General features: G+C 42.1%; 2 protein-coding genes and 1 long non-coding RNA gene across 3 annotated transcripts; 1 reads left to right on the top strand and 2 right to left on the bottom strand.

The window, feature by feature from the left end:
* LOC145631319 (aluminum-activated malate transporter 2-like) lies at window positions 1–13,892 on the top strand. Its single transcript, XM_081683396.1, has 6 exons — window positions 1–196; window positions 300–440; window positions 562–834; window positions 12,752–12,870; window positions 12,969–13,112; window positions 13,353–13,892. Exons 1-6 carry the CDS (start codon window positions 22–24, stop codon window positions 13,890–13,892), a joined length of 1,392 nt encoding a protein of 463 aa, XP_081539522.1. The 5' UTR covers window positions 1–21.
* Window positions 7,867–9,652, bottom strand: LOC145633257 (uncharacterized). The gene is made up of 2 exons (XM_081685520.1): window positions 8,651–9,652; window positions 7,867–8,523 (listed from the first exon to the last, which is right to left on the bottom strand). The coding sequence occupies exons 1-2, from the start codon at window positions 9,239–9,241 to the stop codon at window positions 7,867–7,869; spliced, it is 1,248 nt and encodes a 415-aa protein (XP_081541646.1). The 5' UTR covers window positions 9,242–9,652.
* On the bottom strand, window positions 12,039–12,676 carry LOC145631520 (uncharacterized). The gene is made up of 2 exons (XR_014112397.1): window positions 12,515–12,676; window positions 12,039–12,410 (listed from the first exon to the last, which is right to left on the bottom strand). It is a non-coding gene; the product is annotated as an uncharacterized LOC145631520 (long non-coding RNA).
* Window positions 13,893–14,765: the final 873 nt, after the last annotated feature.

Genomic DNA, 14,765 nt, shown 5'->3' with positions numbered 1-14,765 from the left:
AAGGTTGTTGGCATCGCGACAATGATGAGAAACTTAGCTAGGGATGATCCAAGAAGGGTTATTCATTCATTCAAAGTTGGACTAGCTATAACTTTGGTGTCTTTGTTTTACTATTTTCAACCTCTTTATAATAGCTTTGGTGTTTCTGCCATGTGGGCTGTTATGACCGTAGTTGTTGTCTTTGAATTTACTGTTGGTAAGTATATACTAATTTGGCCTGTTTAAATAAAATGTTATGTAAATGCATGTTGTTTTTTTTTTTACTAATTAATTTAACTTATCGGTTAATTTTTTTTCAGGCGCGACATTAGGAAAAGGATTAAATAGGGCTCTAGCAACTTTACTAGCAGGTGCTCTAGGAGTTGGGGCGCATCACTTGGCTAGTCTTTATGGCAAGATTGGTGAACCTGTCCTTATTGGATTATTTGTCTACATATTTGGTACATACGAGTAATAAAAACATTACATTAAACAAAATTTGTTCAGCCATAAAATATATAGCTTATTAAGATGTATACATGATGCTAACTATATGAAATTATTTGGTTGACAAAAATACAGCCGCAGCATCAACATTCATGCGATTTTTCCCAAAAATCAAGGCGCGATATGATTATGGATTCTTGATATTCATATTGACATTCAGCTTCGTATCCATATCAGGGTATAGAGCAGATGAAATCGTAGAATTGGCACACAAAAGATTGTCAACTATCGCGATAGGTGGATCCGTTAGCCTGCTTATAAACTCACTCATTTTTCCTGTTTGGGCCGGTGAAGAACTACATAACTCAGTTGCCTCTAATATGGAAAAACTAGGTCTTTTTTTAGAAGGTACACATAAAAAATTGAAGTGCATGTGTATGGGATGATATCTGGCATGACCGATATCTTATGAAAACATGATCAGGTTTTAGTAATCATGGAGAAGATGCTGATATGTCACAGATTGAAGACATGTCGGCCCACCGAAATGTAACACGTGGCAACAGAAGCTCGACACTTGGCACAAAAGGCTCTGCATGGATGAGAGCCACCTGTCAAGATAAACCATTATAAATAGTAGGTAAGACCTCATTAATGAGGACATTAATTACACTCTTTATCTCTCTAATCTCTCTCTACTTTCTCTCTCTCTTACTTTCTTTTTCTTAAACACCTTTCTGACTTTATCATCGGAGTGGTTATCCCCGGATCACCCCGGGGTTAGCTAACTTCTTCTCATTGTGTAGGTTCTCAGCTTGCCGATAGGAGTATCAGGATCTCAAGTCCAAGTTCTCTGTGGAGTCGGGATCAGACAGAAACAATTTGGCGCTAGAAGGAGGGGAGCAGTTGATCACTTCTATCGCCTAAGAACCTCACACAAAAATAAAACACGTGTATAACAACAACAATCATGACTGGAAACAATGGAACACCAGTAGGACAACCCCAGGTGGAGATAGTAGATGAAACCCATACCCTAGAGGATAACCAGTTCCATATGCCGATAACTCCCCCAGCAGGAGGAGGGGAGGCAGAGGATCCTATGGCAGCATTCACCCCGGATGAGTTGGAAACGGCTGCCAGGGTGATGAGTGCAATGAGTAGGAAAAGGAAGGAAGCAGAGGCAGCACGAGCTGAAAGAGAAGCTGCTCAGGCAGAAAGAGGAGTATTGCACCGAAACCAAGAAGAACAGTATAATCAGTTGGAGAACCCGTCAAGGAGGCCCCGACATGAGTCGCCGGTAAGGACGCATACAACATTACGGCAGGATGAACAATCCTCGAGCCGTGCTATGAGCACCAGAACTCAGCAACAAAGGAGTTCGCAAGTGGAAGGGCAAGCAGTGCGCACGGTGGTGCAGTTAAGGGCATCCCCGTTTGCCCAGCACATCTTGGATCAACCAATGGAGAAGGTGAAAATGCCGACTTGTAGGTATGATGGAAGAGGGGATCCAGCAAGATTCATAACGTCCTATGAGGGACACATGATGCTATACACAAACTCGGATGCAGTTTGGTGCAAGGTATTTCCGACAACTCTGATTGGGGCTGCAGCCGATTGGTTCAACAACCTTGAAATTGGGTCAGTAGACAGCTTTGAAAGACTGACTGAGATGTTTGTAGGGCAATATGTCAGTAATAGTGTAAGGCAGAGAACTTCTGGAGAATTGATGGCTGTAGAGCAGAAACCGGATGAATCTTTGAGGGATTATATCAGGAGATTTAATAATGAGGCAAACACAATTCCGAGGTTGCAACAGGAGATAGCCGTGATGGCTTTGATGAATGGGTTGGTTGATTCGGATTTCAAAAGATATCTAACAAGAAAAAGCCTGCCGACATTGGCAGCGGCGTTCAGTAAAGCCCATGATTACATAAAAAGTGAAGAGCTGATGAAAACAAGTAGTAGACATGTGGCAGCTGGAAAGGGACCAAGTCAGTATGAAGGGACTTCATCTGGAGGAAACAGGTCAAGAGCTCCTGCCCCAGGAAGGGGAGGAGGAAGTCGGCAAGATACCAGGCCGACAAGACTCCCAATGAGATACAGCACCTACACTCCCCTGAATGCACCAAGGGCCGCAATCTACTCAGTGAATCAGAATAGAGAAGATTGGTCAAGGCCGACTCCGATGAAGGCGAAGTCTAGAGATGTAAAGAAGTATTGTATGTTTCATAGGGATGTGGGACATTACACAGAGGAATGTACTCAGTTGAAGGATAATATTGAGGAGTTGATTAGAAAAGGGCACTTAGCACAGTATCGGTTGAATACTGGTAGAAATCAACAACCAGCGCAAATAGCTGAGAGGCAACAAATAGAAGCGAGGCCCGAAAGGACTCAAGGGAGGATAGTCCGACAAGGGGACACGGGAATGCCGCCGTTATCTACTGGAAGAGTAGATGTGATAACGGGCGGGCCGATTCATGGGGGAACGATTAGTGGAGCAAAGAAACATTTGGCGGAGCACCGACATCTGGTGTGTGCTCTAGATATAGACAATCGTCCTCGGCCGGCATCAATACCGCAAGTTGTATTTACAGAAGAGGATGCACGAGGTGTAGTATTCCCGCATGACGATCCGTTAGTCCTGATAACCAGGATAAATGGTGCTGATGTCAAAAGAATACTAGTAGATGGGGGTAGCTCGGCAAATGTCCTGTTCATTCAAGCCTTTAAAGAGATGAATATCGGAAGACAATACTTGAAGCCGGTATCATATCCCGTAATTGGTTTTAATGGGTCGACAGTGAGGCCAGAGGGGAGTGTTGTGTTGCCTGTAAGGATGGGTGATGGGCCACAAGCAAGGGATGTGATGGCAGAATTTTTAGTGGTGGATGTCAAGTCGGCTTATAATGCAATTATCGGCAGACCGATAATTCATGACATGCAGGCTGTGGTATCAACATACCATTTGGCTATAGCCTATGTGTCAAACCTGGGAGCCGTGGAAAAGGTGTATGGAGGCCAGGTTATGTCAAAAGCCTGTTATGTAACAGCGTTGAAGAACCCAGTTGGAAGTACTGCAGTTCCATGTAACCCAGCAAAGGAGAGTGAGCCGACAGTGCAAGATCTGGCCATGAAAAACTTCGATGCAAGGCCCGAAGAAACACCAAGGCCGTTGCCAGGAGGAGAAACCATCCAAGTTGAGTTACAGCCAGGCAACCCCAGTAGAACAGTGAAAGTTGGGGCTGATATGGATGTGGAGACTAGGTGCAATCTGATAAGTTTATTGCGCGAGAACGCTGATGTCTTTGCGTTCTCGGCCAGTGAGATGCCAGGAATACATCCTGAGGTAATGGAACATAAGCTGAATGTTGACAGAAAATTCAGGCCGATAAGGCAGAAGAAGCGCAACTTCTCGACTGAGAAAATAGAGGCGATCCAGGCCGAGGTGAATAAGCTCTTGGCGGCAGGGTTTATAGAGCCCTGCACGTATCCAGAATGGTTGGCAAATGTAGTTATGGTGAGAAAGCCGACAGGGAAATGGCGGATGTGCGTAGATTTTACAGACTTGAATAAAGCTTGCCCAAAAGATTGCTATCCGCTACCTCGGATTGATAGACTGGTTGATTCAACCTCCGGTCATGCAATGCTTAGTTTTCTAGACGCTTTTTCAGGGTATCATCAGGTCAGCATGCATAGAGCCGACAGGAATAAAACGGCCTTCATAACGGATGCAGGTGTGTATTGTTATAAGGCAATGCCGTTCGGACTGAAAAATGCTGGGGCAACTTATCAGAAGTTGGTAGATAAGATTTTTGAGAAACAGAAAGGGCGGAATGTTGAGGTATATGTAGATGATACGATAGTTAAGAGCAAGAGCACAGAAGACCATGTAGCCGATTTGAAGGAAACATTTGAAACCTTGAGAAAGTATCAAATGAAGCTGAATCCGGAGAAGTGTGTTTTTGGAGTGAGATCAGGGAAGTTTCTGGGCTTTATGGTCAGTGAACGAGGGATAGATGCGAATCCAGATAAGGTGAATGCAGTGCTTCAAATGAAACAACCACAAACCATTCGTGATATACAGAGGTTAACGGGCAGGATGGCAGGGTTAACCAGATTCATCAGCAAATCAGCTGATAAGGCTCTTCCGTTTTTTATGGTGCTGAGAAAGAATAAGGCGTTTGAGTGGGGAAAAGAACAAAGTGATGCCTTGGAAGTAGTGAGGAATCATCTCAAATCTCTTCCCACAATTGCCAGGCCTGAGAAGGGAGAAGTATTGCAGTTATACATCTCGGCGTCACCAAAAACGGTAGCAGCCGTTTTGTTGGTTGAAAGGAAGAGACGTCAACAACCGATTTACTTTGTCAGCCATGTTCTGAATGCGGCAGAACGAAGATATCCAGTTATAGAGAAGATGGCTTTATCTGTATTAATAGCGGCCAGGAAGTTAAGACCTTACTTTGACGCACATCCGATAGAAGTCCTCACCAACCATCCCTTGGAGAAATCATTGCGAAAAATGGATACGTCTGGAAGGTTACTTGCATGGGCAGTAGAGTTGTCGGAGTATGAGATAAGTTACAAGCCTAGAACATCAATTAAGGCTCAAGCACTATCAGATTTCATTGTAGAAACCACATACACAGATGAAGAAGAAGAGTTGGGGACGTGGCAGGTATCCGTTGATGGGTCAGCCACAGCAACGGGGGCAGGCGCTGGAATTGTGATAACGGCCCCAGACGGAAAAATATTTGAATACGCCATGAAATTCAAGTTCAAGGCAACAAATAATGAGGCCGAGTACGAAGCTGCAGTGGCTGGAATGCAGCTATCGATAGCGGCAGAGGCAAAACGGCTAGTTCTGACAACTGACTCACAGCTGGTGTCAAGCCAGTTCAGTGGGGAATATGAAACTCGAGAGCCGGCAATGGTGAAGTATTTGGAGAAAATGAAGCAGTTAGCGGCTCAGCTGCAATACTTTGAGATTAAATTGGTTCCCAGATTGAAAAATGCTCAAGCAGACGCACTGGCAAGATTGGCAAGTTCAAGTTTTAATGACTTGGAGAGAACAGTAATGGTTGAGATACTCAGGCAGAGAAGCATAGATGAGATACCGGCAACTGTCTGTTCTGTTGAGATAGGAGATCAGTGGTATGATAAAATACTGGCATACATTGTTCATGGTGTAGGGCCGACAGACAAGGGGGAGTTAAAGAAGTTACAGAAGGATAGTGTGTGGTTTGTTATGTATCAAGGCCAGTTATATAAAAGAGGGTTTTCACTGCCGTTACAGAGATGCATAACAGGATCTGAATCGGTAAAGTTAATGGAAGAATTGCATGAAGGAAGTTGTGGAAATCATCTTGGGGCAAGAGCCCTGTCCAGAGAAGCTATGAGAAGGGGATACTATTGGCCGACAATGAACGCCGATGCTTTGGCTTATGTTAGAAAATGTGAGAAGTGCCAAAAGTATGCCCCAGTTATCAACCTCCCCCCAAATGACCTTACGCCGATATTAAACCCAGTTCCATTTGCCCAGTGGGGAATGGATATAGTAGGGCCGTTCCCATCAGCCACAGGAGGCAGAAAATATCTGATAGTAGGAATTGACTACTTCACAAAGTGGATAGAAGCAGAGCCGGTAGCAAAGATCACGGCAGCAGAAGTGAAGAAGTTTATATGGAAAAATATCTTTACAAGGTTTGGGTTGCCGATGGCGATGGTTTTTGATCATGGAACTCAATTTGATTGCAAGCCAGTCAAAGATCTTCTGATGATGTATAAAGTGAAGTTTGCATATGCAGCAGTATGCCATCCACAATCAAACGGCCAGGCAGAAGCAGCAAACAAGCAGATCATAACGGCCATAAAGAAGAAAATCGAAGATGCAAAGGGTTTGTGGGCAGATTTGATACCGGAGATATTGTGGGCAAATAGGACAACAATAAGAGAGGCCACAGGAGAGTCACCATATAACCTGGTTTTTGGGACAGAAGCAGTCATACCGGCAGAAGTTGGACTGCCGACATTCAGAGTTCAGCATTACTGTGAAGATCAAAATGATTTACTCCTACGACAACAACTGGATTTCTTGCCAGAACTAAGAGAAAAAGCAGCCGTTAAGTCAGCTGCATTCAAGGAAAGAATGTCTAGGGCATATAATAGAAGGGTATCCCATCGGCCGTTACAGATAGGGGATCTGGTGCTACGAAGAACCGCCGCAACCGGTAAGGGAAATGAAGACGGGAAACTGACTGCAAACTGGGAAGGACCTTATCGGATTAAAGCTATCATCGTCCAAGGGTCATTCTACTTGGAAACTTTGGATGGGACTCCTCTAAAGAATGTATGGAATTCAGCTGTATTGAAAAAATACTATGTGTAGAGAATAAACCTCACTTTTTGAAGCTGATATCGGACAAAGATATCGGTGATGAATGAAGAAGTATTCAGACAATGTGCATTTCAATAGGCATCCTCCATTTAACAAAACATCGTTAAATGGGACGGACAGCTCAAAACCGCTTCCATGCAGTTAACAGTTGTACAACCTGATCAGTTGTATACGTTAACTCATGAGGTTGCTGGTTCAAAGTATAAATACCGGCCAAATCAATTCGAGTATATGCCGACATGAGGCATAGCTCAGAATGTGATCGCCGAGAGGGTACCTAACTGACTGTAATATCAAAGCAGTGGGTGACCGTTGTTATAATCTGAACCACCAACAGCCGGTTACGAATCAGTATACATAGCTCCGAGAAGAACTATGTATACTAAGGGGGGCAAGGAGTACCATAATGATATATTATGTTGCTTGCATGATGATATGTTATTTGGATATGTTATTTGGATATATTATATGCTATTGGAGGTTGTATGGTATGTTGCTTGCATGATGATATGTTATTTGAAGAATATTTAAAATTTCAAAAAATGTTTAAAGTTTTCAGTACAATAATGGTATCCATAGTATGTCGGCACCTTTTAAAATGCAGTCTTGATAAAGTGTCCACCAAGGATGAAGTTTCGAAGTCTGGTATCTACAGAGGCCGACATTCTTTAGAGAGCTTTCAGTGGCAGATTTCAAGCAAACTACCAAGTAAGTTTTATTTTTTACAAGTTCTTCTCTATATATATGCTTAATTTGCAAGATTATGCAGTTATCATACTGGAATAATTGTAAACAAGTTAGAAAATAGCAGATAGAGAGCAATACAGTTATAGCGAAAAGTGTACAAATTTATACACAGTTAATACATAATAGATAAAAATAACAATCGACAGGCATCACCACAAAAAAAGGGTATATGCCGATAAAACAGCACTGTCAAAAGAAATGTCCATACATACAAAAAACAAGTAAAGTTATAGCTGATAAGGCCCAATGATACAAGACCCACAAGAAGATGTCGGTGATGACTGCCCGCCCCTTCAAGATTGACCGTTTTCAGGCACCGGGGAGTCCAGAATACTGGGGTTGCTGGGGCCGTCATCAGCAGTTGGCGCCAAGTTATATAAGTCTTCTTCGGAGAATTGCTGCGCCTCAAAGCCGGAAGGAATCTTATAGGCTTCCTCGCTGAAAGCCTTCTCAACTTTTGCCCAATCATCCTTCTTCCAACCGGCGGCGTGGGCAATACACCTCTGAGCAGCAGTCCAACCCCCATCGAAACGGTCCTGGAGTTTGGAGCAGAACTCATCGGACGCTAGATAACGGCCAACCGCACGCTGACGAATACCAGGTTTGTCAGCCTCCATTTTTTGAACCTTCTCTTCAAGGCTCTTAATTTTGGTTTTGGCATCTTCGAGGTTCTTCTCGACGGAAGGAAGACGTTGGATGGCTTCATCTTTTTTGGCAATTTGAGTCTTCAGACTCTGCACTTCCGACTCTAACCCAGCAACTTTCTCAGCCTTGATCTTCAAGGCCGACATCTCCTTGTCGTTATTTTCTTTTATCTTCCTCAGATCACTGAGGGCCTTTTCAGCATTCTTGATGGCCTCCTGCATGGCGCTTTCGTTGGCAGATGCTTGATGATGTTTTTCCTGGTAATAGCGGTACATCTCAACCAATTCTGTGCCAGACATGACGGCCTGTACGATACATACAAAAAAAAAAAAAAAAAAAAACCGATATCAGTACTTGAAATATATATATAGAAATACCAATAGTAATAAGAGATAAAGACGATAAGTATATACGCGTAAGTAATACACTAACCTTCATCAAATTATGCATATGAGACGCAGCAAGGGGGCCGATTGGACCAGCGGGTCTGTCCATTGGCAGCGTCAGGTTACTCAGCAGCCGGTAACCGAGATTCCCACCTTGCATAGGGTCGTCGGTTATCATGGATTCATTCCGGCCGACATCCATGGCTGGTTGCCAGCGGTCGCCGGAATGGCCAGGAGGGACAGAAAACCCCCTTAAAACTTCCTCTGGAAACCGTCCAGACACTCGTTCGATCCACTGATTGGATCGATAAGTCAAGGCCGGAATGCTGGAGTCCGACCCAACTGTCATAGGAGCGATTACGGTTGTAACCTGAGGCTGAGGGGGAGACTCGGCAGAGGTGAGATCTTCAATCTCAATACCCTGAATGACCTTCTTCACAATGGCCTCGGGGCTTTTAACTTGGCTGGCAGTCGGGGTCTTCTCAGGAACCGACTGCTCTTTATTTTTCTCGGGCGCCGGTTGATCCCTTCTCTTCTCGGCACGCCCTTCAGGTTGCCGAGGGCTTGAGATCACGATCCCACCCCGCCGATTGGCAAGAGGTGTAAGTTTTCTTTTCTTAGCATTCTCATCGGCCATGATCTCAGCTCTTCTTTTAGCACTGATGGCTGGAGCGCGACCGCAAACAGTAGCAAGGGTGTCGTACGGATCGCAAGCTTTGGGACACCGCCTGATAACCCTAGTCCCGTCAGCAGATAGGCCGAGTAGCCTATTATCCAACTTATCGGTACCTAGAAAAAGAAATAAAAAAAAAATCGGTAAAATGCAAAAAAAAAAGGAGAGAGATACAAATGACAATAAAGAAAGGACGAGGAAAGTAGCATGTAAGCTATGCCGTCTTCGTCATAGAAATAAGAGAGTGCATAGGAGTAAAAGGAAAAGTAAGTTATACCATGCTGGTCAGTCCAACAGAGACCGACGCGTGATAGCGGCGCGTTGCCCAGAATGTAACTCACATTCGGCACCCACACCGCAGGAATGAGACGGACTTTGCCGTCACCTTCGTCGAATTCGGAAACGTCAAAATGGTTGACGGCCCTCTCTTCATGTTTCCCGAGATCTCTCTCGGGGATTGAGTCAAAATGAGGATGAGGCTTGAAAAAAGTCCTTCTCAAGGGATAATCATCTGGAACAGACATGAAGAAAAACTTGTCCTTCCAGTTTTTGCAGCTAGAAAGTTTTGGATGGACGGTATATTTGTGAGGTTGAGTGTACAAAGACCACCACCCATCAGACTGTCCATCTCTCTTCAGGGTAATTAGCCGCCGAAATACATTAAGGGTCAAAGGGTAGTTCCGATAAAGCATAACCCAAACTGTGGCAATAACGGCACGAATAGTTTGAGGGGTTAGCTGAACTAAGCAAACGTTCCAGGCCTTCAAAATTTTGGCTACAAATGGGTGTAGGGGAAAACGGAGACCGAAGTCTAGATGTCTCAGATAAACGGCCACGGACCCGGCTGGGCAATCCAATACTGAAGCACCAGATGGAGGAAGAGACAACTCATAGCCGTCAGGAAGATTAAAAAACCTCTTCGCACGACGGCAGTAATCTTTTGTAATTGCCGTTTTCCTAAAAGCTTCACTTATTGTTTCCTTCGCAACTTTTCCATCGTTGGCAAGGACTATGGGTTGTCGGAATTCAGCCCTGTCAGTCTCGGAATTGTATCCTTCGTCCAAACTCTCCTCTTGGATAACCTCAGCCGTTAAATCAACAATGTTATCCCTACTCTCGTTATTTACACTATCTTCCTGAGCTTCGTCATCTCCTAAAACTGAGTTGACGGCAGAATCATGCACAGGAGATACCTGACCTTCCTGGGGGTTTGGTGGGATGTCGTCCCCAAGTTCTTCTGAAGAAGAACTTATAACCTGACCTTGACCAGGTCTTTTACTAGATTCCGCCACCTTAGCGGCCTCAGCTGCCTTAGCTGCTTTGGCAGCCTCGGCGGCTTCACGAGCAGCAACTTCAGGCTGATAACTGGTACTCCTTACCCTTGGCATAGTGTTAATACCTATATTGCCAACGTTAGTGCCGTATTGGTTAAAATAGCGTCTCCCAGTAAAGTTGCGTAAGTGATAACGGACACTAACAGGCTCAACGTCAAGAATTTCAGTATCGGCAGGAATATCAGGGTTAAAGGGGTGAAAGGCACTTTCACGGTGAGCAATAGTCCTATGTATCATAAAAGCACGTTTTTCTTCTTCAGAAGTTAACGTCTCAAAGGGATAGTCGATATTGTCAGAAAGGGAAGATGAATTGCCCCTATTACTACCAGTTTCTTTACCTAAAGACTGCCTAATTAAACGACGCCTAGCAGTACTAAGGTTAGGAAAGTTCTCTTCAACACTATCCTCAGACATTTAATTGAATATAAGCACATAAAACAGCATAAAAATCAAGGGTTAGGGTACGAAAATACCTTCGAAGAAAATCGCAAAAAGAAGGAACGCCTTTTACAGATGAAAGCGACGAAGAAAGAGAAGGAACGCCCGACGAGACGAAATGCACAAACTAAGCGCAAGATTGATAAGAATTTCTTTCGGGAGAAAATTAAGAAGGAGAAGAGGTGTGAAATGGTAAAAATGGTGGATTTTTGATCTAAAAAGGAAAAACTGAATCGCCAATTGAAATGAAAGGCGGTTCAGGAATCCTACGGCTGTTAATTAACAAGCCCTTTCAAAAAGCAACGGCAGGATTTGTGACACGTGTAAATATTTTCCCGCCTAAAAAAAAATTAGTAAAATATATTTTTAGGAACGGTTACACTTCAATTTTATTGCAAGTAGACCTTGTCTGCTATCAGCACACAAGGTCACTTGGGGGGGAAAACGGAGTTTTTCGCTCCCAGATAGTTTACAGCAAGTAGACCTTGTCTGCTACCAGCACACAAGGTCACTTGGGGGGGAAAACGGAGTTTTTCGCTCCCAGATAGTTTACAGCAAGTAGACCTTGTATGCTATCAGCACACAAGGTCACTTGGGGGGGAAAACGGAGTTTTTCGCTCCCAGATAGTTTACAGAAAGTAGACCTTGTCTGCTACCAGCACACAAGGTCACTTGGGGGGGAAAACGGAGTTTTTCGCTCCCAGATAGTTTACAGCAAGTAGACCTTGTATGCTATCAGCACACAAGGTCACTTGGGGGGGAAAACGGAGTTTTTCGCTCCCAGATAGTTTACAGAAAGTAGACCTTGTCTGCTATCAGCACACAAGGTCACTTGGGGGGGAAATGGAGTTTATACAAGTATAAAACTTCTCAGCAAAAGAACATAGAGCTTAAATATAGACCTACAATACATATGTGCAAGCTAATTTATCTGAATATAAATCAAGCAAGCAAGTAAGATGAATTGTGACGAAGCCAAGACAACAACATCAGTAGTAAAACTTTGTTAACAAGTGGTGCTTGACAGAGTACAAGAAACGTTGCTACAGTAGAATTTACACCACAAGGAAAACTCTAAAGAATGAGATGTGGAACCCAAAGTTTGTTTCGTCGGAATCAGCTTGTTATTGGTATAAACTGAGCACGACGATGAGTAATCATACGTCCTCACTTGGGGGGCTAATTGTATGGGATGATATCTGGCATGACCGATATCTTATGAAAACATGATCAGGTTTTAGTAATCATGGAGAAGATGCTGATATGTCACAGATTGAAGACATGTCGGCCCACCGAAATGTAACACGTGGCAACAGAAGCTCGACACTTGGCACAAAAGGCTCTGCATGGATGAGAGCCACCTGTCAAGATAAACCATTATAAATAGTAGGTAAGACCTCATTAATGAGGACATTAATTACACTCTTTATCTCTCTAATCTCTCTCTACTTTCTCTCTCTCTTACTTTCTTTTTCTTAAACACCTTTCTGACTTTATCATCGGAGTGGTTATCCCCGGATCACCCCGGGGTTAGCTAACTTCTTCTCATTGTGTAGGTTCTCAGCTTGCCGATAGGAGTATCAGGATCTCAAGTCCAAGTTCTCTGTGGAGTCGGGATCAGACAGAAACAGCATGCATACATGTATGTAACATCATGTTGTATAATTTAGTAACGTAACTAAATTAAATACTATTTTTGCAGGATTTGGAGCTATATACTTGAAATCATATGAAGGTGAAGTTAAATCTAAGGATGGAAATAAGTCATCTTTTCAAGGCTACAAAAGTGTTCTAAATTCCAAAAGTGTGGAAGACACCATGGTAAGTTTTTATGCCTTTCTTTTCATCGTTTTGATCTCCTAGAGAATGATTCCTAGCTAGAATTCATCGAAATGACATGTATATTTATTCGAATTTAGGCAAATTTCGCGAGGTGGGAGCCAGGAAACGGGCAGTTTAGATACCATCATCCATGGAATCAATACCTTAAACTAGGAGGCCTTGTTAGGCAATGCGCCTACAGAATTGATGCTCTTAATGCTTATTTTGATCCTCAAACACAGGTATATGGTCAAAAAAACGTACAATCTATTTAATATCAATAATTTTATAAACCTTACATTCAAACAGTTTTACTGAACGATAAAGAGAGTTTGTTCTTATCAACTTATTTTTACTGAACTTAACTAAATATCTCGTTTATTTTACTAAATTAATGAAATCTTTTTTTTTTTTGTACGTACAAATACAACTAGTTGTAAGTTGTAACAATATTTAACTTTTGTTATGTGATTTTGTTACAGAAACCACAAAAGTTCCCAGAAGAAATCAGAGAAGCATGCACCAAAATAAGTTTGGAATCAAGCAAAACACTAAAAAAGTTAGGATCATGCATAAGAAAAATGACATATCCTTCTACTTCAATTAATGCACACATTGTTAGCTCAAAAGCAGCCGTGAAAAGCCTCAAGACGTTCCTCAAATCCGGCTCATCATATAATCAACACGCCGAGTTGTTACAAATCATACCAATCGCGACATTAGCCTCTCTACTCATCGACATTGTTGATTGCACGGAGAAAATTGCTGAGTCTACGTATGATCTTGCAATACTCGCACATTTTAAGAAGGCCAAGATCAAGGAGACAAATGTTGTAGAAAAATCCAAACCCGAAAATGTTACAAAACATGATGAAGCCGTTATTAATCATGTTTCTAATGCTGTTGATTGTCCTCAGGTTGTGATTACAATTGCTGAATTAACATTAATAACTTCGAATTCATCAGCTCAAGGAAACTTTGTGGAGGCGAATTTGGATGGCCAGCATACTCTAGATGATTAGTAGGTACATAACTACGTACTTACACGGAGTAGAATATATATATGTATAGGGAATTTAGAGATGATTAGTACTTAATTATACGGAGTAGAATATAACAAATTTGTTTATTTCCTTAATGAGACAATATTCAACTAATTGAAATCATTAAATATGATGTTAGTTGATTTTTTTTTATTTAATGAATTAGAATAAGTAGCCAATGAGGCCTTAATCTTAAGGTTAAGACCGAGGTTCGATCCTAATATATTAGATATTAGGTTTCGATTTTTCCCCGGTTATAAATATGTACATAGATAGATGTTGTCACGTTGATATGTTAGTCTGTAACTCTATATGCCTTTTTTTGAGCCAATAAATATAAAATATCAGCCTATGTTTTCAATTGAGATAATCAATTTTAATTTTTATCTTGTTGTACTTGTACGTGCCTTAAAAGTGTACAAAGAACGTGATAATTAAGTTATATTCTCTTATATTACATCTTTCTTCAAAGCTGATACGCAAGCCCTTAGCTTATCGATCAGATAGCTTTAAGATTAATATACATGCATATGTAAGATGTAATTTCTTGCCCTCTTCAAATAATTAATAAATTTTTTGTTGTATCATAAACAGTCTTATCTTATTTTAAAAAGTGTACAAATTAATAACCACATTCGTCAAAGGTAAAAAGGAAAGATATCACAAAACATTACCTAAGGTCGAATAATTCTTTTGTATATATAATTCAAAGATGTTGCTTGTATAGTTGTGTACACCTGATAAAAAGTTTCGTGGGACTTATTATTGTTCAAAAAAGTTAACCAAGTGGTATAATACATTAGATTTGATATCGATTTCACTACCTTTTGATAAGCCCTCTAACACCGATAA

This window comes from Chenopodium album, chromosome 5, assembly GCF_948465745.1.
Source record: "Chenopodium album chromosome 5, dcCheAlbu1.1, whole genome shotgun sequence".
Classification (NCBI taxonomy): Eukaryota; Viridiplantae; Streptophyta; class Magnoliopsida; order Caryophyllales; family Amaranthaceae; genus Chenopodium; species Chenopodium album.
The sequence above is the reverse complement of the archived record's forward strand: the minus strand, read 5'-3'. Positions and strand labels throughout refer to the sequence as shown.

Coding starts and splice junctions, on each gene's coding strand:
- LOC145631319 (XM_081683396.1), top strand. CDS start 22: ATGATGAGAAACTTAGCTAGGGATGATCCAAGAAGGGTTATTCATTCA. Junction 197..299: donor TGTCTTTGAATTTACTGTTG/GTAAGTATATAC, acceptor ATTTTTTTTCAG/GCGCGACATTAGGAAAAGGA. Junction 13,113..13,352: donor ATTTTGATCCTCAAACACAG/GTATATGGTCAA, acceptor ATTTTGTTACAG/AAACCACAAAAGTTCCCAGA.
- LOC145633257 (XM_081685520.1), bottom strand. CDS start 9,241: ATGGCCGATGAGAATGCTAAGAAAAGAAAACTTACACCTCTTGCCAAT. Junction 8,524..8,650: donor ATATGCATAATTTGATGAAG/GTTAGTGTATTA, acceptor TGTATCGTACAG/GCCGTCATGTCTGGCACAGA.